This window comes from Sus scrofa, chromosome 4 (assembly GCF_000003025.6).
Source record: "Sus scrofa isolate TJ Tabasco breed Duroc chromosome 4, Sscrofa11.1, whole genome shotgun sequence".
Classification (NCBI taxonomy): Eukaryota; Metazoa; Chordata; class Mammalia; order Artiodactyla; family Suidae; genus Sus; species Sus scrofa.
Genome location: NC_010446.5, coordinates 72,188,975 through 72,210,176, shown reverse-complemented (window position 1 = coordinate 72,210,176; position 21,202 = coordinate 72,188,975). Strand labels below are relative to the sequence as shown.

The 21,202-nt window shown below is 39.7% G+C and overlaps 1 protein-coding gene and 1 long non-coding RNA gene across 4 annotated transcripts in view; one reads left to right on the top strand and one right to left on the bottom strand.

Moving 5' to 3' along the window:
* CLVS1 (clavesin 1) overlaps positions 1-21,202 on the top strand; it is a 152,739-nt gene that overhangs the window by 47,083 nt on the left and 84,454 nt on the right. For both annotated transcript variants that reach the window (XM_013996738.2, XM_001927833.6), the window contains one exon: positions 21,022-21,196. In XM_013996738.2, coding sequence (XP_013852192.1) covers positions 21,022-21,196 — 175 coding nt within the window. The remainder of the gene's footprint in view (positions 1-21,021; positions 21,197-21,202) is intronic.
* LOC106510074 overlaps positions 1-21,202 on the bottom strand; it is a 185,268-nt gene that overhangs the window by 122,237 nt on the left and 41,829 nt on the right. For both annotated transcript variants that reach the window (XR_002343297.1, XR_001308208.2), the window contains exon 3: positions 18,397-18,548. This is a non-coding gene — a long non-coding RNA (uncharacterized LOC106510074). The remainder of the gene's footprint in view (positions 1-18,396; positions 18,549-21,202) is intronic.

Genomic DNA, 21,202 nt, shown 5'->3' with positions numbered 1-21,202 from the left:
CCTCCCTAAGAGGAGGTAATGATGAGAGGAGGAGAGGGCTGTGCCTCAGACTCAACAGGGGGAGGTCTTAGCTTCGCCATGCCTTAGCCCATGGAGTCTGATGTTAGCATGTATTGGAAATCCCCACTCCACACAAAGCTCCCTGAGCTGCCTGTCTGCCTCGCTTGCCACCCTCTTTGCCACTGCACCTATCATGTGACAGGTACTGCTTAAGTTTCTTCTCAGTTGAGCCTGAAAACCAAAGCTGTGCTGCCTTTACTTCTGTTGCCCCTGCAGCTGGCACAGTGCAAGGCACGCAGAATTCAGTGAACCTCTGATGAAAAAATGAGTTTGCACCTTTTCAAAGTTAATCCCGTCACCCAAATCCTATGCAGACAAGGAACTTGAGTCACAGAGAAATTAAAAGACAAGAACAAACTTGGCCAAGTCAAGCTATAAATTTGGATGTAACATGCAGGCCCCACTGTCTAGCTCCAGAGCTCCCACTGTTAACCACTGTGGCTATACGTCCCAAGGGCCATCAAGAGTACAGGGCAAGATTGATCTCCCTCTAATTCAGGAGGACTGGACTGGGCAATGGTACTCAGAGCACTGTAGTAGGGTTAGACTCTGTCTCCAGGAAATGGAGCAATCTCGCGCAGTTGGATAACTCCGTCTCCTCTATGACCCCATAGCAATCTGCTCACCCCTCAGTTCTGGCATCTTGCAGTACAGGCTGGAGTGGGTGCAGCTGGCCTTCTATCTCAGCTCTTCTAACATGGGGCACAGGCCATACACATGGGTGCTCCATAAATGCATGAATGAATAAATATCCAACAGGATCTAGAATATTTTTTCTCTTATTGAAGGAACCAGCTCTAATTTTTCCCTTGGTTCCAATATTGCCTTAAGTTTTTAGTCATGAGACATACTTTTTTGGTAAGTATTGATTTTTCCCCCCTACTTAAATTGAAGTTTTGTAAAAGGCATACCATTTGGAGACCAAACTACCAAAGAAAAAGTGCTATCCTAGACAGAGTGAAAAAAATACCATATGGAATGGATAATATGGAAAGTTAACATCCATGTGACCCACTGTGTTACCAAAAGGCAAATGTGCATTTTGTTGGCTCAGAGTTGTTCATCTGCTGCTGTGAAGTGTCTCTTTAGTGGTAATTTTCTAAACTATCATATTCAAGGTTTTTGACAAAAACACCCCCTTTTATTAACCTAAAGAGTACACTGCTACAGAAGAGCAATGCACCTGACAGCATATCCACGACAGCTGAGAGGAAACAAGTTCAACTCTGTTGCCCATGACCCTCTGCTCCATACACTTATCAACCAGGTTTTCCTTTATTATACTTCTTGTAGTTGTATTTTTTTCTATTATTGACAATAACCCTTTCGACAATTACTTATAAAATCGCATTTGCATTTTAATTTCTATTCTCAGAGCAAAGGTTAGGTTGACACTGCACTGCTCAAGACCCTTCATGCGAGTGCCCCACAGCAGATGCTTTGACTGGCTGAAGGTCACTCAGAGGATCACAGAGCACATGGGAGACACCCTTTTCTAAAAGGGGTGCTCAGGAGGCAGAGTCAACACTCCCCTAGTCCTGGGTGAAAAGGAACCTCCATTACATTTGAAGGACTTGCTGCTTCCTAGGACATTGGGCCTGCTCTCTTCTTTCTTCCCTGTTAGGGGCTTCTAGGTGTGTGTTCGGCTTGACTCCATGGGTGGCTATCTTTCAGCTGTTACAGGGAAAGAACAAACCTGTGAAAAGCACAGCCATGTTAAGACAGCATGGAAGCAGAAAATGGGGAAAGGAGAAAAAGAAGAGAGACGGAAGGAAAGGAGGAGGATATCCAGAAGGGGAAAAGCGGGTGAAGAGCTTCTTTCCTGAGCTGGGGGAGCTGGGGGAGCTGTAGATGGTGTAGATAGAACTCCTCCCATCTCATTTTTAAGCACAGGTGTTGTAAGTGTCAGGAGAGAAGAACAATACTCCAAGGACTGGAAAGCAAGGGCCCCTGATCTGCTCTGGAGCAGCTATTTATTTGAGCAATGATCCAAAAGAGCCAAAGTTAGCATCCTAGGCCAACAGAATAGTCTGTGCGAATGTCCTCAGGTGGTACACAGAGTGGTATATCCAGGGGGCTAGTGCAGTAGGAGCAATAGAGCTTGGCTGGAGAATGGTACCCCACTTTGGTCATGGTACTTCCTTCCCTTGTTAAATGTACACACACGTGCAATTGTGGCACAGCCCACTCCAAGGGAGCACAGGTCACTGACAGGGCTGCAGCAGTGCCAAGAATGAGCCCCTAGTCGGCAAGTTGAGGAGGGGCAGAACAAAGCCCCATGGAGCCTGGTAGGGTATCCTAAGACACAGCAGGAGGAGGCGACTGAAAGTTCTAAGGAAAGGAGAAGTATAACCAGCTTTGTCTCTTAAAAAGTTCCTCTGCCTGAGGGGCTGAGAAGGGATTAGAGGGTTGTCAGAGGGAAAGCAGCAGAGACCAGTCCCAAGGCTATTTCCTGCAGAGATGAAGGTCACTGGAGGAGCAAGGTGGTAGTGGAGATAAGGTGGGCTGGACCAACTGATAAGTGATGAGGAGGTAAAACCAGAGGGTTCTGTGACTGCCTGGGTTTGAGCAAGAGGCAGGGGAGAAATGAGGGGTCAAGGATGCCCCTCAGGATTCTGAGTATGAACCCGTGTTTGGGGTGGTGCCGTTTCCTGAGATGGGGAGGGACAGGAGGACCGGATTTGGGTTGTCAGATGGTTCAGAACACATGCCAAGACATTTTTTGTTCTCTCTGTTTAATCCCCCATCTGAGTGCTCAGAACCTTCTTTTTGTTTTGTTTTGTTTTGTTTTGTTTTTAAGGGTCTCGCCAGTGGCATATGGAAGTTCCCAGGCTAGGAGTTCTGGCAAGGCCGGATCCTTAACCCACTGAGAGAGGCCAGGGATCAAACCCACATCCTCATGGATACTAGTTGGGTTCATTACCACTGTGCCACAATGGGAACTCCTCAGAACCTTCCTGATTTACCACGTGGAGTCAGTGAAGAACAGTTTGAAATGACTTGCCATTCTAGGATACTTGATTCCAAGCTCCCAAACTCTTCTTGTTTGAAATTTCCAAAAGTAAAATGCAAATACAGAATTAGCTTCCATACATTAAAGTTTCACAAGGAAGGCATCAGCAGTGAGTGAAGGATTGCTCACTCTGGGCAGTGACTTCAACTACTTCCTGGCCTTCTAGCACCTTCCAGACACAGCAGAGGTGTGCACTACACTGCCTGCACCTTTTAAGCCCCATCCAGATAATCCCTGAATGGCATCGCTGAGGCATGCGGTCTCTGCCATGTAAGACATGTTTAAGAAAGGTTTAATTTTATCTGCTGCAGGGACTAACAAGATCTGCGGGGGATTAAATTAACTAAAACACGCTAAACTGTGATTCCTCTCTACTCACCCTCCTCCTCGGTGTTTTTGACCATGGAAGAGAATCAGGGGTCCCATATGGGTTGTGGCTTATTTTGTTTACCTGAGGTCTAGTTAGCATCTTTCACTGGATGCATCTTTTTGTTCACTTCTGTTTCCTAAGTGAGCTATTTCTCTTGCCAGTCTATGCATGTGGCATTATCTGATGTTGTAATGGAACATACTTTCCTCCTTATCATAAAGTACAGTGATAGTACATTGCAAGAGGGAACTATTTCAATAAACCATTAGAAGATTTTGGTTCCTGAATGCTGGTTTTTATTACTCCGAAGATAAGCTAATGGTGTAATCTGCCATCTTGTTAAAAGTACACACACATTCAAATAATTGTCAACCCCCAGACAGCTTAGAAAACGCACGTCCTCTTCCCTTCCTTATATCCTTATGCTTTTGTTTATGTGCACTGAAATTTGGTGAAAAACACAAACCACAGATCCAAGAAACATAATGAATTCCAAACAGAATGAAATAAATTAAGACACATCATGACAAAATCGAATGTCTTTGTGAACTAAAGGCAAAGAAAAGATATTGAAAGCAGCCAGAGACCCATTCCATATAGAGGAATACTGATTCAAGTGACTGTGGATTTTTCATATGAAACCACAGCTACAGAAAGGAGAAGCATGGCATTTTTCTACTGCTGAAATAATACAGAAATGGAAGGACAACCAGAAAATCTTCAAAAACATGGAAATTAAACAGCACACTTGGAAGTAATCCATGCGTCAAAGAGAAGTCTGAAAGGAAAAATTTTAAATTATATACAATTAAATGAAAATGAGGAGTTCCTGTTGTGGCGCAGTGGTTAACGGATCCGACTGGGAACCATGAGGTTGCAGGTTCGGTCCCTGCCCTTGCTCAGTGGGTTAACGATCCGGCGTTGCCGTGAGCTGTGGTGTAGGCCGCAGACGCGGCTCGGATCCCGCGTTGCTGTGGCTCTGGCGTAGGCCGGTGGCTGCAGCTCCGATTAGACCCCTAGCCTGGGAACCTCCATATGCTGCGGGAGCGGCCCAAGAAATAGCAACAACAACAACAGACAAAAAAAAAAAAAAGAAAAGAAAATGAAAAGACAACACACCCACATATAAGGAATGCAGATAAAACAGGGAGTGCTAAGAGTGTTAACAAGCATGAGATGTTGCTATTAGACAAGAGGAAAGATCACAAATCAAAAACCTAAATTTTAGCCTCAAGAAACTAGAACAGGGAGTTCCCATTGTGACTCAGTGTATTAAGGACCCAATGTGGTTTCTGTGAGGATGCAGGTTTCATCCCTGGCCTCACTCAGTGGGTTAAGGATCCAGGGTTGCTGCAAGCTGTGGTATAGGTCACAGATGCAGCTTGGATCCGGTGTTGCCGTGGCTGTGACATAGACTGCAGCTGCAGCTCCTATTCGATCCCTGGCTCGGGAATTTCCATATGCTGCAGGCGTGGCCATAAAAAGAAAAGAAAACAAAACAAAACAAAAACTAGAACAGAGAAGAACAAAAAATAAACCCGAAGAGGTCAGAAGAAGGTAGTAATAAAAAATGGAAATCCCTAAAACTGAAAGTTGGAAAACAAGGAGAAAATCAATGCAAAAACCTGGTTCTTCAAAATAAATAAATAAATAAAAATTATAAACCTCTAGCAAGATCGACAAAAATAAAGAGACACAAATCACTAATATCAGGAATGAAATAGTGATATCACTACGGATCCTACAGCCATGAAAAGGGAAATTAAAGGACGACTGTGAACAACTTTATTCTCATATATTCAGCAACTTAGAAAAAGTGGAGCAATTCCTCAAAAACCTCAAGTAACTAAACTCAACCAATATGAAATAGGTAACTGAATAACCTTATTTCCTTTAAAGTAATTTAATTTAGAGTTAGAATATTACTGAAAAAGAATCCTTCATGTCCAGATGGTTCCATTGGAGAATTTTCCCAAACATTTAAAGAAAAACTAGCACCAAGTTTACATCATCTCTTCCAGAAAAAAGAAAAGGAGAAACTACTTCCCACTTCACTTTTTGAGGCAAATATTACTCTGATGCAAAAGCAGACCAAGATAGTAGAGAAAAGGAAAACTACAGAGTAACACTTTTCATGAACTTAGATATAAAAATCATCAAAAATATTAAACTGAATCCTATGATATATAGAATTATACAATGACCAAGCAGGATTTATTCCAAGTATATAAGGCTAGTTCAACAATCAAAATCCAATCACAATAATTCACCATGTCAACAAGCTAAAAAAGAAAAATCCTATGATTTTATCAATTGACAGGAAAAAAAAGCTTTGATAAAATTCAATACTCATTTATGATTAGAAAAAAAATGCAACAATTTAGGAATAAGGGGGAATTACCTCAACTTGGTAAAGAGCATTTACAAAAAACCTACAGTTCACCTTATACTTAAGGGTAAAATACTGAATGCCCTTTCTCTAAGATTGTAAATAAGTCAAGGAAAAGAAATAAAAGTATACAGTTGAAAAGGAAGAAGTAAAATTGCCTCTAGTTGTAGCTTACATAATGCCTTACGTTGAAAATTTCAAGGGACCTACGAATACTCCTAGAATTAAAAAATGAGTTCAGCAAGTTTACAAGATAGACATTCAATGCATAAAATTCAACTGCATTTCTATATATGAACAATGCACACATGGGGACCCAAATTAAAAACACAATACCATTTGCAATAGCGCCAAAGAAAATGAAATATGTATGTACACATTTTACAAAACATGTACAAGATATATGTCCTGAAAACCACAGAATGCTGGTGAAATAAACCAAATAAACCTTAAACAAAGGGAGAAATAGCCTATGTTCATGAATTAGAAGATTCAACATAGTAAAGATGCTAATTCTCTCCAAATTAGAATACAGGCCTAATGCACATCCTATTAAAAATTCCAGCAAGGTGTTTTTTTTGTTTGTTTGTTTGTTTTGTTTTTTGTGGACATATACAAGCTTACTCTAAAATTTATATGGAAAGGCACAGAACCTAGAAAAACTAAAACAATTTTGACAAACCAGAAAAAAAAAAATTGGGAGGGATCACTCACTACCCAATATGAAGGCTTGCTGTACAACAGCAACATCAAAGAATCACTGATCACAGATTATCATAACAAATATGATAATAAAAAGTCTGAAATACTGTGAGAATTACCAAAATATGACACAGAGACACAAAGTAAGAAAATGCTGTTGCAAAAATGGCACCATTTGACTTGCTTGATGCCATAAACCTTCCATTTGTAAAAAAACATGTATCTGTGAAGTGCAGTATGGCAAAGCTCAATAAGATGACATCCACCTGTATTGTATATACACAGGGGTCAAGACTATTTTAACAGGAGAGAGCAACGGGCAAAGGACAGTGGAGATTTATAGCTGATGGGCAGGGCGAAGGAGTGGATGGAAAATTACTAAGAGGAACTTGGTTAGGTGTCAAAGATGGGGGTGACAGGGAGAAACTTGATTAGATATCAAGGGTGGGGACATTCTCAATAAACCAGTTTAACAGGATTTTTTTTTTTTTCTAAAACTGGACTTTTCTGGCCAAGGATATAGACCAAGGATGAGGCCTGGGTTGAAGAAAGGACCAGAGGAGCCTGACTAAAGTTGGGTCAAGGTGGGAGTTCTCATCAATACTCTGTCCTTTTTTGTAGTAGGAAAGTGTCCCTAACAAAGTTCCATTTGACTCAAGACTTAAAAGAGTGAGAAAGAGTTAGCCCGATGAAGAGAAGGGAAAGAATAGTCTAGGCGCAGAGGGAGAAAGTGCAAGAAAGAAGCAGCAGGAAATTCTTGATTCCATACATTCCCATTTGAGTCAGTATTTCTTCCTCTGAATGTTGCATGAGTCTCCGAGGTGGGGCAGACATACTGGACTCAGGAGTCAGGAACTTTGCTATGACTGCGTTAATAACTACTCAGTGGTTTCATGGAGCTTCTCTGGATATGAACTTCACCATTTAAGATAAATAACTTACTGGCATTTGGGATGGGATCTTATTCTGGGGCCTGTACTCCACGTTGCAGGATATTTAGCATCACCGACCTCTGCTCAATTAGCACTGAGAGCATTGCTGACCTCTGCTCAATAAATACTGATAGCATTCTCCAAATGTTGTGAAAACCAGCAATGACCCCCTCTCATACACACTACCAGGTGTCCCCCCAAATTGGGGAGGAAGTGATCCCACTTTCTGCTGAAAATCACTGTGTAATCATCAGGATTCCTGCTAGCTCTCAATGATCTCATTCTATTCAAACTGGAAGTCCTTTCTGGAAGAACCAACCTCATCTTAACCCACTCTCCCTCATCCAAGCTTCCCCAGGATTTGAGCTTGTTTTAGTCAGTAGTTACCTGAAGTATTTATGTGTCACCTCAGGGTCCAGAGAATTATGTAGGTGGCTAAGTACTACCCCACATTCCTGAAAGTGGGTGAAAGAGAGAGAAAATTCCAACTCTTTCCTCTGGGAATGTCCTATATGAGCCATAATTAGGAATACCCTTTTGGTGCCTTGGTTAATAGAAAAAGAACAGGTAATAGCCCATCTATTTGTAGTAGGTGAGGATCAAAGCCAAAGAAAAAGTTTGAGATAGAACTTTCCAGAGCCTGAGCATTTAAATTTTTTTTTTTTTCCTTTTTAGAAATTAAACTGCTGGTCTTTCTAAGTAGTAAAAATCTCTGAGATTTTGTTAGGATAAATATAGGCAATGAAATCCTCCTAGAGCCAAATCCTGTCTTAAAATGTTGTATTTTCTCTTTGTGAGACTTTAAAATATATAAAGTATGTGTCTACATGCATATGTACTGCATTTTCTAAATTCTGTTCTGCTATTCAGAGTAGGATATTTTGGATCCGCATTAAACATAAATGTGTATTGATGTTTTACTATATCTCCCACAGTGTAGCTACTGTTAAGTGGCAGCAATAAATAATAACCACTGGCTCTAATTGCTTAGAGAATTGCCAAGTGATAATCTGTGATGTAATTAAGTAAAGAAACCAATGCTGTCTTTAACCACCTCCATAAAATAATTCCCTAGAGAGGCATCAGAGCTTCCATGACTAAAGTTACCTTATAGGGCAAAATTAGCCCTCCAATTTTGCTGTCTTTCACACTGTCCCTGAGCTAGGAAATGTCAACCAATCCCTTTGTGGGTTTCGCTGTTGTTAAATAACCTACTTGGGGCCTATGTTTATTCTTTATGAACACTTCAAGAGTTACCTTCGGCTTTACTTTTGATTCCTAGAATTAAGCAGGGTGAAAACAAGGGCTTGTATTTTGACTGGGGTTCTTGGAGTATGGTATGGATGTTTCCAAGGCACTGGTTTATGACAAGGGTGCAAGGAGAGGGCACTGCCACTCTTCTGTCTCCTTGACCTGCCTGGATCGGGCTGGGGTGAAGCCCAGGGAGAGTGCACTTGGGCCCTCTTCTAGGAGAATTCTAGATGTTCCCACCTCTCTATTCTGACATGTCTGGTCCTACTAGTTAACTATTAAAGGCAGAGCATTCAAGCCCCAGCTGTCTTCTGTAATCTCCAAAGAAAATTTTTCTGCTGAAGTTAGGCAGGAGTTGTTCAAGACCAAAATTTCTTCCCATCACACTTGCGTTAGTGGTGCCCAAACTCAGAGACAGTATAAACCATGGTGAGGGTCTTCCTGAGTCTGAGAGCTGTGATGATCACCAGGGTCTTATACCTTCCTCTCCCTGGGAAGACTGAACAGTTAAAGAGTGATGGCTATATAGAGGGGTGCCTATCTCAAAACAAGCCAACAAGCTGTATTTCTGTCAGAGTGGATTATAAAACTATCCTAAATATACTATCTATGAAAATAAGCTTTTTTCCCCCTCATTACATAATGATTTCCTGTTGCTCTCTCCTTTTACTCTTTCATACCTTTGATTGCTTGCTGCTGTGTCAGTACCTTATGATTAAGAAGGCTAGAATTTTCCAAAGGGGAAAGGATAAACCAACTCTGAAAACTTCAATCACATTGCAGACTCTAAATTCAATCAGTCTATACTGACTCTTCTGATGTGAATTACCCACATGCTTCAGGATTGAGACCCCTCAGTTATAGCCTACTAATTTTAGAACCTTGGGACTTCTCTTGGTTTTCAGATCTGGCTATTCTGCCCGAAAACACTGATCCCTTTATTAAGTACAGAAGATTGGAGTTTTTATTGGAGGTTGGCAGTTTCATGAATTAATTAAAATTATAAGATGTTGTATACTTCCAGCTCAAGTCATAGGGGGGCCTTCCATGAAACACCACATCTACAGAGTTGTTTTGTTCATGCAGTATTTAATTAAATGTCTTGCCCATGATTATCAGAGTTTGTGATTTCAGAAAAGAACTTCTTGATTGCAAGAGTGATTGCAGTATAACACCCAGAGGGAAGGATCTCAGGAGGGGAAAACTCATTCAAAGCAATGTAGTATCATGGAATGGATGTTTTCCTAAAATGCCTTCTCATCTTATTGTCCAGCTTCATATCCTAAGAGTGATTTTACAGCTATAGGAGCCAGACAGTCTTAGAGGAAAGAATAATCCATTTCAAGTAGTGGCTAGTACATTGCCGTGAACTCCAAGCAAGATATGTAAATGTCAGCTGACATCTAAGTAAGAAGAGCAATGTAGCCATCTACACAAATTCACTCACTTCAGAGGAGACCTGCTGTTTGTGACCCCAGTTAGGCCGATATGACCATCGCTCCAAGTCTAGTACTAAGTGCTCTTGTGCATTTTTGAGACTCTTCCTAATTTTTACTCTTCTGAAGCTCTTCAGCCAAGGGAGTTACCAGAATAGACAAGCATGAAATTATTTTTTCATAGTTGTTTAGTAATAGATGGAGTGCTCATAACTCAATTCCATTGGGGTGATTTTTTTCTTCTTCTGCCTCTGCTCCCTATAGACTCTGGTCCAATCCCCATCTAGAGAGCTAATGAATAAACTTCTCCCTTGCTTGCATTTCAGCCTGTCTTAAAGTGGTGTTTTGGGACTAGTTATTTCCCAATGGGTGAAGAATCTTGTGGTATTCCAGCCTTCCTATCTGTAAACCTCCATCTAGCATTTTAAAAATTTCATTATTATTATTAATATTATTTGTCATTTTAGGGCCACACCTGCAAGTTCCCAGGCTAGAGGTCGAATTGGAGCTGCAGCTGCCAGCCTACACCACAGCCACAGAAATGAGGGATCAGGGATCTGAGCTGAGTCTGCAACCTATAACACAGCTCATGGCAACGCTGGAACCTTAACCCAGGGATTGGACCCATGTCCTCATGGATACTAGTCAGATTTGTTACCACTGAGCCACAATGGGAACTCTGTCTAGCATTTATTATTAACTGCTCTAGATTGTAATTTTCTTATTGTATTCATTCATGTCCATTCTACCTTATGTGAAGGCAGCCATGGCCATATCCTAATACAAAATCAATCTTAAAGCTTAGTTTTCTTTCCAATTATTATATACATGGTACTTAGTAGCATATTATTCTATAAATATGAGCTGTGATGGAAAAAGTGCTTAAGGGACACACATCTGACATCACTGCCCCATCAATGAGCATAAGAGGAACTGAAGAGGAAGAAAATTTACCCACTGGTGCTTCCAGAGTGGGTTTTCTTTATTTTCAGTGTTTCAGAGCTTTCCATGGGTTAGTTTAACATGCTCGCCTTCATGCCTTTATTAAGAATCATTTGTTGTTCATCTACTATGTGTAGGTACCTATGGTTTACAGGAATTCAATGACAAATACTATATACTGCCAGCTCACAGTCTAGGTTAGAAAGGCAGGTGGTCTCTTCTTATGATGAGAACAGGAAATATTCCCTCTTGCAGACATGGTATCTGCTTATGGTGATATTTCATCATCTGAGTGGCATGAATGCAGACCCCACACAACCATGCCCTTTAAGGCACCCCCTTGACAGCCCTGATGTCAAGTCATATTAATGCTAATGTTAACATTGTGTGTTGCTGTCCTGGGTCCTGATTCTTACTTTGTAAGAACTAGATACAACTTCAGCACCTCTGAGTCATTTGCGACCTAACAGAGTTCCTTTCATCCTTAATAGTACCACTGACCTTCCTCTCTCTCTCTCTCTCTTTTTTTTTTTTTTTTTTTTTTTTGTCTTTTTAGTTATTTCTTGGGCCGCTCCCGTGGCATATGGAGGTTCCCAGGCTAGGGGTCGAATCGGAGCTGTAGCCACTGGCCTACGCCAGAGCCACAGCAACGCGGGATCCGAGCCACGTCTGCGACCTACACCACAGCTCACGGCAACGCCAGATCGTTAACCCACTGAGCAAGGGCAGGGACCGAACCCGCAACCTCATGGTTCCTAGTCGGATTCGTTAACCACTGCGCCACGACGGGAACTCCCTTCCTCTCTTTACACCCACATCTAATCTGTAACTAAGTCCTGGGTACTGTCCCTCATAGTTCTTCTCATGCCTCTATCGTTGCCATTCAGCTCTCGTTTACTCTACTGCAATTGCCTCCTCTAAATTGGACTCTGGGTCTCCAGCTCTTAACTCTATCCACGTAATCCCAGTTACCAATTCAAATCTTCCTAAAGCAGAGCTGCTCCTGGTTCCTTCCTCTCCATAAATAGTCAGTAGTTCTCCCAGCAAAGAGAATGAAAATGGATCATGATTCTAACCTTATTTCTACCTTCCTTTTCAGTTGTTCCAATGGCACAGGCAAACTTGTCATGGCTCCTGATACAATAGTCTCTAGGCTCTCAGATCTTACTGTTTCTGTGGCTCCTTCTTCCCTTTTCCTTGTGTGTCTATTGTCCACACCTTAAGATTGCTCACAGCCCAGTTGAAGATGTTCCAAAAACCCCAGCCATAAGTGATCTCTCCCTATGACTCCCGAGCACCTTCCTATTACTTTCTACCTGCTGTCATAGTCACTTGTGTGATAAAGAAAACCAATATGACTGACCATCAGCTCTTTCTATGGATTAGAATGAGTCAGCTGTTATGGCTTTGTGTATATTATCTCACTTTATCATTACCAGTGAGGTAGGTGCTATGATCCTGTTTCTACAGATGAGCAAACTAAACCACAGAGAGTTTAAGTAACTTGCTAAACTTACACAGACCAGCAGGCATCTGAATCAGAGTCTCCTAACTCTAAATCGTATGCTTTTAATAACTATGCTTCACTGCCTCCCATGTACATATTTTTTAAGGTCATCTACTAATTTCTATCTACTAGAAGAAAAATTTTAAAAAATCCTTTAGCTTACATATTTTCTACAAAGTAAAATTTTGCCATTATCTTTGAAAAAAATGCCTACTGATTCCTGATCCAGTTCTAGGTATGTCAAAACTTTTAAAAGAAAACAATGAATGATGAGAAATTTCATCAGCTGTTGAGGTGAAGATAGATGCATTTGATGTTAATTTCATTCTCTTCCATTCTTGGGAGAGGTTAGAGGCACTTGGCTCAAATGCGGCAAAATATTGGTTTTATTTATTCAAACCGTCTTTTTATTTAAAACAAAAAAGCCTGAATAGAGGTGATTCTAAAGGATGAATTTATTTTTATGTGTACACACACACAAATAATTTATACACTTGCTCACCACAGAAACACAAACAAGGAAAAACCCTGGTAGACTGGAATTTGAGAACTTAGTTTCACTGTCATTTTATGGGTGGATATGAGTAGTTTGCATTCTTGTGTCTACAGCCAGAGATGGATAAGCCTGTCAGGACTGATGTATAAAGAAACAATCTCTTATCTACATGTCTTAGTTGAGTGAGAGAACACTTTCTTCACCATTTTCATCACTATTTTCTTTACACTAGTTCAAACGCAGAGCCCTTTGTGGTCTGTCCTCCATAAGCAAATGGTTGAGAGTTGGAGGTGAGATGGGGCTCCTTCCCTTCCCCTCTCTCCCTCCCTTCCTTCCTTCCCTCCTTTTTCTTTCTTTCCTCCTCCTTCTTTTCTTTTCTGCTTTCTCTTCCTTTTCTTTCTTTCTCCTGTTAATTCATAGGAGCTTCACCAAACCATATGAGGCAAAGTTAAATCCTAGGCTTCTGTTCTTTGGGTGACCACCTCTGCTAAGAAAAATAATTAACTAATTTGACTTTCCAGTTAACAGTCAGGGTGATAAAATTAAGATTAAGGTCTTGCAAATATTAATTCTACCACAGCAAAGCTAAACATTTTTGTTAACCTCTTCCTTGACCTAATAGTTTCAGTACATGATTTTTTTTTTTACTTTTCCTTGATTATCTCATTGAGAAATAGAGATTCGTTTGCCCAGACACACAGAGACCATCCAGCTAAAACTTGATTCACAAGTGAATTATTAGAGCCCATTTAGGAAGATATATCAAACAGAAATCCCATTCCAGGCCATTTCTTTAAAGACCCTCAGCCTTGAAAGAGGATAAAATAGGTTCACCTAGACAGAACACAATGGAATTTTGTACATTTCCCATTAGCATATCACCATCTCCACCATGAAAGTAGTGTAACCAAAGCTATCTCTATATTCCGTGCAAGTACAAATACTGCCTCCTACTGGAATGGATTTTCCAACTCACAAAGGGCCTTTACACATATCATTTTGTACAACCTTTGCAACAGCCCATGGAGAAAAGTCCAGCAAGGGGTAACTGCCTGTCCCTGGAGAAACAGGCAGTTACCCCCTAATGGACTAATCTATACAGAGCTGCATGGCAAAGCCATGATGTCAAGCCCTTGAGGACAGGCCCTTTGCTGTTTTTACTAAGAGGGTTCTTCCTTTGTCCAGAGGCCAAAATATATCAGAAGAGTTGCAGAAGGAGCCTGTGTCTCTCTCCACGTGGGCTTGGGTTTCATTATCAGGTAAGAGGCAAAGCACACTCAGTAATGTGAGAGTCATGCCTTAGTTATTTTAGTAATTAACTTTGAAAGAACCTTCAAATGGGATGAAGAGATAAAGAAGCATGTGCAGATGCAATGTTTCTGTACCTGTAAATATATATTTGGTGGCAAACTATCCGCACAACTACTTTCTGGGTTAAGGAGGACCCTAAAAATCCCTGAGAAAAAAAATCATAAACACTTAATGATACTGAGTATGAAGTTAAGAGGTTTCAAGACAGAACTGGCCAAAAGAACTTTAACTACTAATATTAACAGACTTCTTGCCGTTTTATGCAGAAAAATTATCATAGAAGTATGCCTGTGATTTCAGAATTGACTAAAAGGCTTCCCACTGCTTTTTTCTGAGTAATAGTGTCATTAGCAACCACATCATATCTTTAGATGATTATCTGATCATCCAGCATCTTTTTTCTTATGAGTCTAGCCCTGAGATCCAGGTTCTAAAATATCCATTAAAAATTCAAGGCATAAAGAAGTCACTTCTTGAAACTTAAATATCTTCTCATACATAAGACACTATTTTCCATCTCATTTGTATTATGCTGTTGGCTTAGATTTTAAAGTCTCGGGTAGCAATGTTGGATGCTCAACTCACAAAAACAACAGCAGAACTACTAATGGGCCACTTTTCATAATCTCTAATTGCTCACCATATAATAATGAACCCCCTGTAGATAAACCATTAATAAGTCCTAATTGAAATAAAATTATCCTTTTTTTGAGAAAAGTTTTTTTTTTATATTGCATTGGCAATCTGCAATTCACATAGTGCTTTCACATACATTTTCACACTTGAGCTTTTAATTATCAAACTAAAACTGATATAGTCCATGGCTAACTATATAAATGCTATGCAGATGATAGAAAAGGACTGAGGAAATGTAAATACCCATTTGTCAGCTGTTAGTTTATTTCAATAGAAATGCTAACCTGCTCTGATAGAATTGTGCTTACAGGCAACACAGAAAATAATTCCCCCCCTCCCGTTTATTAAACAATGTGTAAGTCTAAATGAATTGGCAGAATGAAGAAATTCTGGAAATGTCTTCTTCTGTCCTCATTTCCACAATTTTCATGAAGTTCCTGAATTTTTTGAGTTTTTTTTGTCTTTTTGTCTTTTTCAGGGCCACACCTGTGGCAGATGGAGGTTCCCAGGCTAGGGGTCGAATCAGAGCTGTAGCCACCGGCCTATGCCACAGCCACAGCAACACGGGATCGGAGCCGCGTCTGCAACCTACACCACAGCTCACGGCAATACCAGATGCTTGACCCATTGAGCGAGGCCAGGGATCAAACTTGCATCCTCATGGAATGCTAGTCAGGTTCATTAACCACTGAGCCGCAACGGGAACTCCCTGAATTGTTTACAACCATCTTGATTTGTTTAGAAACTTGTTAGAAGATTCATGGAAACTTATCATAGCAGATTAGAAACTCTAGCAAGCACTTTCAAATAATAAACTATTTACTTAGAACAGTTTTAGATTTACAAAATCATTGTGAAGAGAGTACAGAATGTTTCCCTATTCCTTGCTTTGAGTTTTCCTTATTATTCATATATTACATTAGCATAGTATGTTTATTACAGCTAATGAACCAACATGATACATAATTATTCGCTAAAGGCTATGCCTTATTAACATTTCTTAGTTTTTACCTAATATCCTTTTTCGTCCCTAGGATCCCATCCAAAAGACCACATTACATTTAGTTTTCACATCTCCTTAGGCTCACCTTGACTGTGACAGTTTCTCAGACTTTCCTTGGTTTTTTATGAATTTGACAGTTTCATAAATTTATGCTAATTTTTCTGCATAAAACAGCAAGAAGTCTGTTAATATTAGTAGTTAAAGTTCTTTTGGCCAGTTCTATCTTGAAACCTCTTAACTTCATATGAATTCTTATGAATTTGAGTTCAGGTACTCAAAATACCTGAGTACTGGTTAGGTATTTTGTAGAATGTCTAATGTCTAATGTAGAATGTCATATATTTTCCTCTTGATTAATCTGGGGTTATAATTTTTTTGGAGGAAGATCGAAGAGGTAAAGTGTGCTTTTATCACAGTCTCGAGGGTGATAAAATGATCGTGATTTTTTTATCATGATTTTCCCTTCCTTGATGTTGATCCTAATCACCTGCAGACACCTGTCTGGTTTCTCTAAAGTTCCTCTTTCTACCTGCCATCCTTTCCACACTGTACTCTCTGGAAGGCAGTCACTATGCTTAGCCCACACCTAAGGAAGCTAAGCTACTTTGAGGAGCTATGTAAATTATTTGGTGTTTTAAATTATAAAAAAGCCAAGAGGATTTCACAATTCAACGGTCATGAAGAAGAAGGAGGAAAAAATTGAGGAAATCCATTTAAAGAAGTCAAGAAGTAGGGAATTCAAGCTAATGATCAGCTAAGGTATGAGGTGGGGTCAAACTTACCAACAAGGACTTCAGACACAGTGCATTCAGTTCTTTGCTGCCCACCCAGTTCCTCTGGAAGAGGGAAGTATTCAAACATTTGGAAACTATAGCAAATTCCAAAATTCTTATACCTTTCTGCTGGGATCATCCCATGAGAATAATACTGCATTCACTGCAAATGGCTTGCATTTGATTCTGGTCTTGAAAATGCATAAAATGTTTTTCATGTTTCTGGGACTCATTGTCTTTTCTTGGTTGTGACTACAAGTGGAACTGTGATGGAAGAGGTGCTAATTAAACTTAAAAGTTTCTTCACAGCAAAGGAAACCCTAAACAAAACGAAAAGACAACCCACAGAATGGGAGAAAATCTATGCAAGTGAATCGACTGACAAGGGATTAATCTCCAAAATTTATAAACACCTTCTGTAGCTCAATACCAAAAAAAACAAACAACCCCATCAAAAAATGGGCAGAAGATCTAAACAGACAATTCTCCAAAGAAGACATACAGAGGGCCAAAAAACACATAAAAAGATGTTCAACATCACTCATTATTAGAGAAATGCAAATCAAAACCACGATGAGGTACCATCTAACACCAGCCAGAATGGCCATCATCAAAAAGTCTACAAACAATAAGTGCTGGAGAGGGTGTGGAGAAAAAGGAACCCTAGTACACTATTGGTGGGACTGTAAATTGGTACAAACACTGTGGAAAACAGTATGGAGTTCCTCAGAAAATTAAACATAGAACTACCATTTGATCCAGCAATCCCACTCCTGGGCATCTACCCAGAGAAAACCATGACTTGCAAAGACACATGTACTCCAATGTTCATTGCAGCACTATTTGCAATAGCCAAGACATGGAAACAACCTAAATGTCCATTGACAGAGGAATGGATAAAGAAGAAGCAGTACATATACACAATGGAATATTACTCAGCCATTAAAAGGAAAGAAATACTGGCATTTTTAGCAACATGGATGGACCTAGAAATTATCATGCTAAGAGAAGTCAGTCAGACAATGAGACACCAACATCAAATGCTTTCACTGACATGTGGAATCTGAAAAAAGGATAGAATGAACTTTGCAGAACCGACACTGAGTCACAGACTTTGAAAAACTTATGGTCTCCAAAAGAGACAGTTTGGGGGGTGGGGAGATGTGCTGGGGTTGTGGGTTGGAAATCCTATAAAATTGAATTGTGATGATCATTGTACAACTATAAATGTAATAAATCCATTGAGTAATAAAAAAAAAGCATTAAAAAAAAGGAAGAGGTGTTAGCCCTCACTTACATGGGAGTAAAATGAGGTAGCAATTTAGTGATCTGCCAAAGATCTACATAATCAATGATTTCTATCTTCACCATTCATTGAAAAGGGCTATCTCAAAACTCCCCAAAGAGTTGTTTTGTTGTCAAATACAAGAGCCTTTTCTATTTCCTTATTCTCCTTGATCTTTCTGTTGCATTTGACTTGGTTAAATGACCCGCTGGTATTGGATAGCTATTAATTTGTAACAAACTATCCCAAAGCTCAGTGGCTTAAAAAAGCAATCATTTATGATTACTCACATTTCTGCAGGGAAGCTAGAGTTTGTCTAGGCTGGGTTCAGCTGGGCGGCTCTGCTTGGTATGAGGATCTGCAGGTTGACTGGGAAATCATCCTTCTCTTCAGTCTAGCCATCTAGCTGTGATTTTTTGTTTGTTTGTTTCAACCAGGGCAACTGCAGAAAGCAAGAGAATAAGTAGTAAATCCAAGGTCTTTTAACAGCTGGTGGACTGTCATTTCTGTCCCATACTGTCAGTTAAAGCAAGTCATCTGGCCAGGGTGAGAAATACATCTATCATCAATGAATACATCTATCATCAATGAAGTCAACACAGAGCTAGTGTGTGAATACTCAGATAAGTGAAGAACTGGGGTTGGCAATGCAGTAATGCAAACTATCATATCATTACTTCTTGAAATACTCACTCCTTTTAAAAAAGTTACTATCTTGATCATCTTTAATTTCCTTAATTCTTCTTCCTTCAACCTCAGTACTGCAGGTAAACTTTAGATAAAGCTTAGCTTTTCTAAGTTTCCTGATTCCCCTCCACGTGGGTACTCTTCCTAAGAAAGCTAATACAGGATCAGACTCTCTAATTTCCTAATGGAGAACTTCTACATTTTCCTTTGGAATTGCCTAAACTCACAATCTGTGGTCTCATGTGCCACTTAAATCGATGTTTATTCCCAATGCAAAGCTGTATCTCTAAGTAAGACTTAGGTCTTTAGATCATGTTTGATATGAATGCAAAAACAAAAGTCAAACAAAGCCCTAATGAAAACTTGCCCTATTTTAGCAGGGATTTGACATCTCTCAAATTTAGAAGAGAACATATATAAAAGAAAATGATAATAACAGTATTAAAAAACCACTTCTTATGAGAAGTGGTTAAAGTTACTAGTATTTTTTTAATCCAGAGATTATATAGGGTGTCATGACTTAGATAATTGTAAGTGTATGGTGTAGGAGAACCTGAGGTTTTTTCTTGGTGGCAGAATTACACACAATGAGTGGATTTGGGGAAAGAAAATTTTTGCTTGATAGAAGGAAGACATTTTTAGTAAGAAGAACTGCACAGAAACAGAACGGGCTGGTATTTTTATTTTTTACACCTGTCTCTCCTCTCTCCTGAAATGTCTTGCTCTTTTTCCCACTTATCCCCAAATCCTACTCATCCTCCAAGTCTTATCCCAAGTGTTCATCCCTCTATAAACTCTTCCTAACTACTCAACTTTTACTGGTTCCTTTCAACTCATATGGCTAATCTCTTACTCTATCCCAATTTAATTAAGGGCTCTTTGAAAGCAGAAATATGACATACTATTTTATAACTTCAAGTACTAAACACAGCTCTGAGCTTATAATAGACATGGAGTAAATTCTTACTGGTTTTTTGTTTGGTCTTTGTTTTATTGAAGTATGGCTGATTTACAATATAGTGTTAGTTTCAGTTGTACCACACTGTAAAATGGCTTGGGGTTTTTTTGCAGATTATATTCCATTATAGGTTATTACAAGATATTGGGTATAATTCCTTGTGCTATACAGTAAATCCTTGATGTGTATCTATTTTATGTGTATTAGTTGGCAGATGTGAATTCCATATTTGAGCACATATTTTCTGATTTCCAATCTGGAATCATCAGACTTGGTTAGAATTTGAAAGAGATTGAAATGCTCAGGAATCTGATCATTTCATCTGATTTCACAAGAGGATACAACTTCTGATTTTAATGACAGCCTGAAGGAGGTAACAGATTTTGCCATTGTTTGACATACAAGCTTATATTTTTCTACTTATATTTTCCAAACAAAACATAATACTGAATTCAGATATCTTTTAAGATCTTAAATTTATAGCTCAGAAATTTGCTGGCAGAATTAGCAAAATTAATGTGCTATCCGTTCTTTGTGTCTGAAAATCATTTAAAACAAAAATAAACTGGTGACTAGGAATAAATGATGTGGAAGGATACAAACAACACTAGAGAACTCTCACTCTGGTTTGTATTCAGGTCTACCTGTTGTCATGGTTACCAGTGTACTCCAAGTGATTTCCTTCCTGAATCACATTCTGCAAACCTTCAATGAAAATAAGCTATTCTTCTTGCTTTATTTTCCTCTACCCGTGAATTGAGGCTAAAAAATAGCATCAATTGCACAGTTGTTTTTACATTTTGAGCAAGATTTTAAACATACAAAAGGAGTAAGAGGCTAAATCAAAACAAGTGCCTCTGATTAAGGTCTTACCTCATTGTTCAGCAATGATTCACTAAGTAGCTAGGTATTGGGGACACAAGTATGGTTATGGTCCAGAAGGGAGAGACAAATAAGGGATGCATTTCAGTGAAATGTAATCAGTGCTATGATGGAATCAGAGAATAGAAACCCATGGAAGCACAAAAGAGAGACCCCCCCCCCCATAAAGTTTAGGTTTCTGGTGCAGCCAGATCAAAGGGTAGTTCCATCCTGTGATTCCTGGGAAGTTTATAAAACGCATTTTCAGTCACCTTGGGTAGAGGGCATTGGTGTTACCCTGCAGGCTGGGCTCACTGAGCAATGGAGTGTGATGGCCAGTGCTTTATACACAAAGTCCTAGCCCCTGCTAATATTCACACACAGCCTCTCCTTTCTGCTTTGGCTATAGGAACTCCTTCACAGACATCCTCCGTGCCATCCTGCTGTCACTGGAAGTCCTTATTGAAGATCCAGAGCTTCAGATAAATGGTTTCATTTTAATTATAGACTGGAGTAATTTTTCCTTCAAACAAGCCTCCAAACTGACACCTTCAATCCTCAAACTGGCCATTGAAGGGCTGCAGGTATGT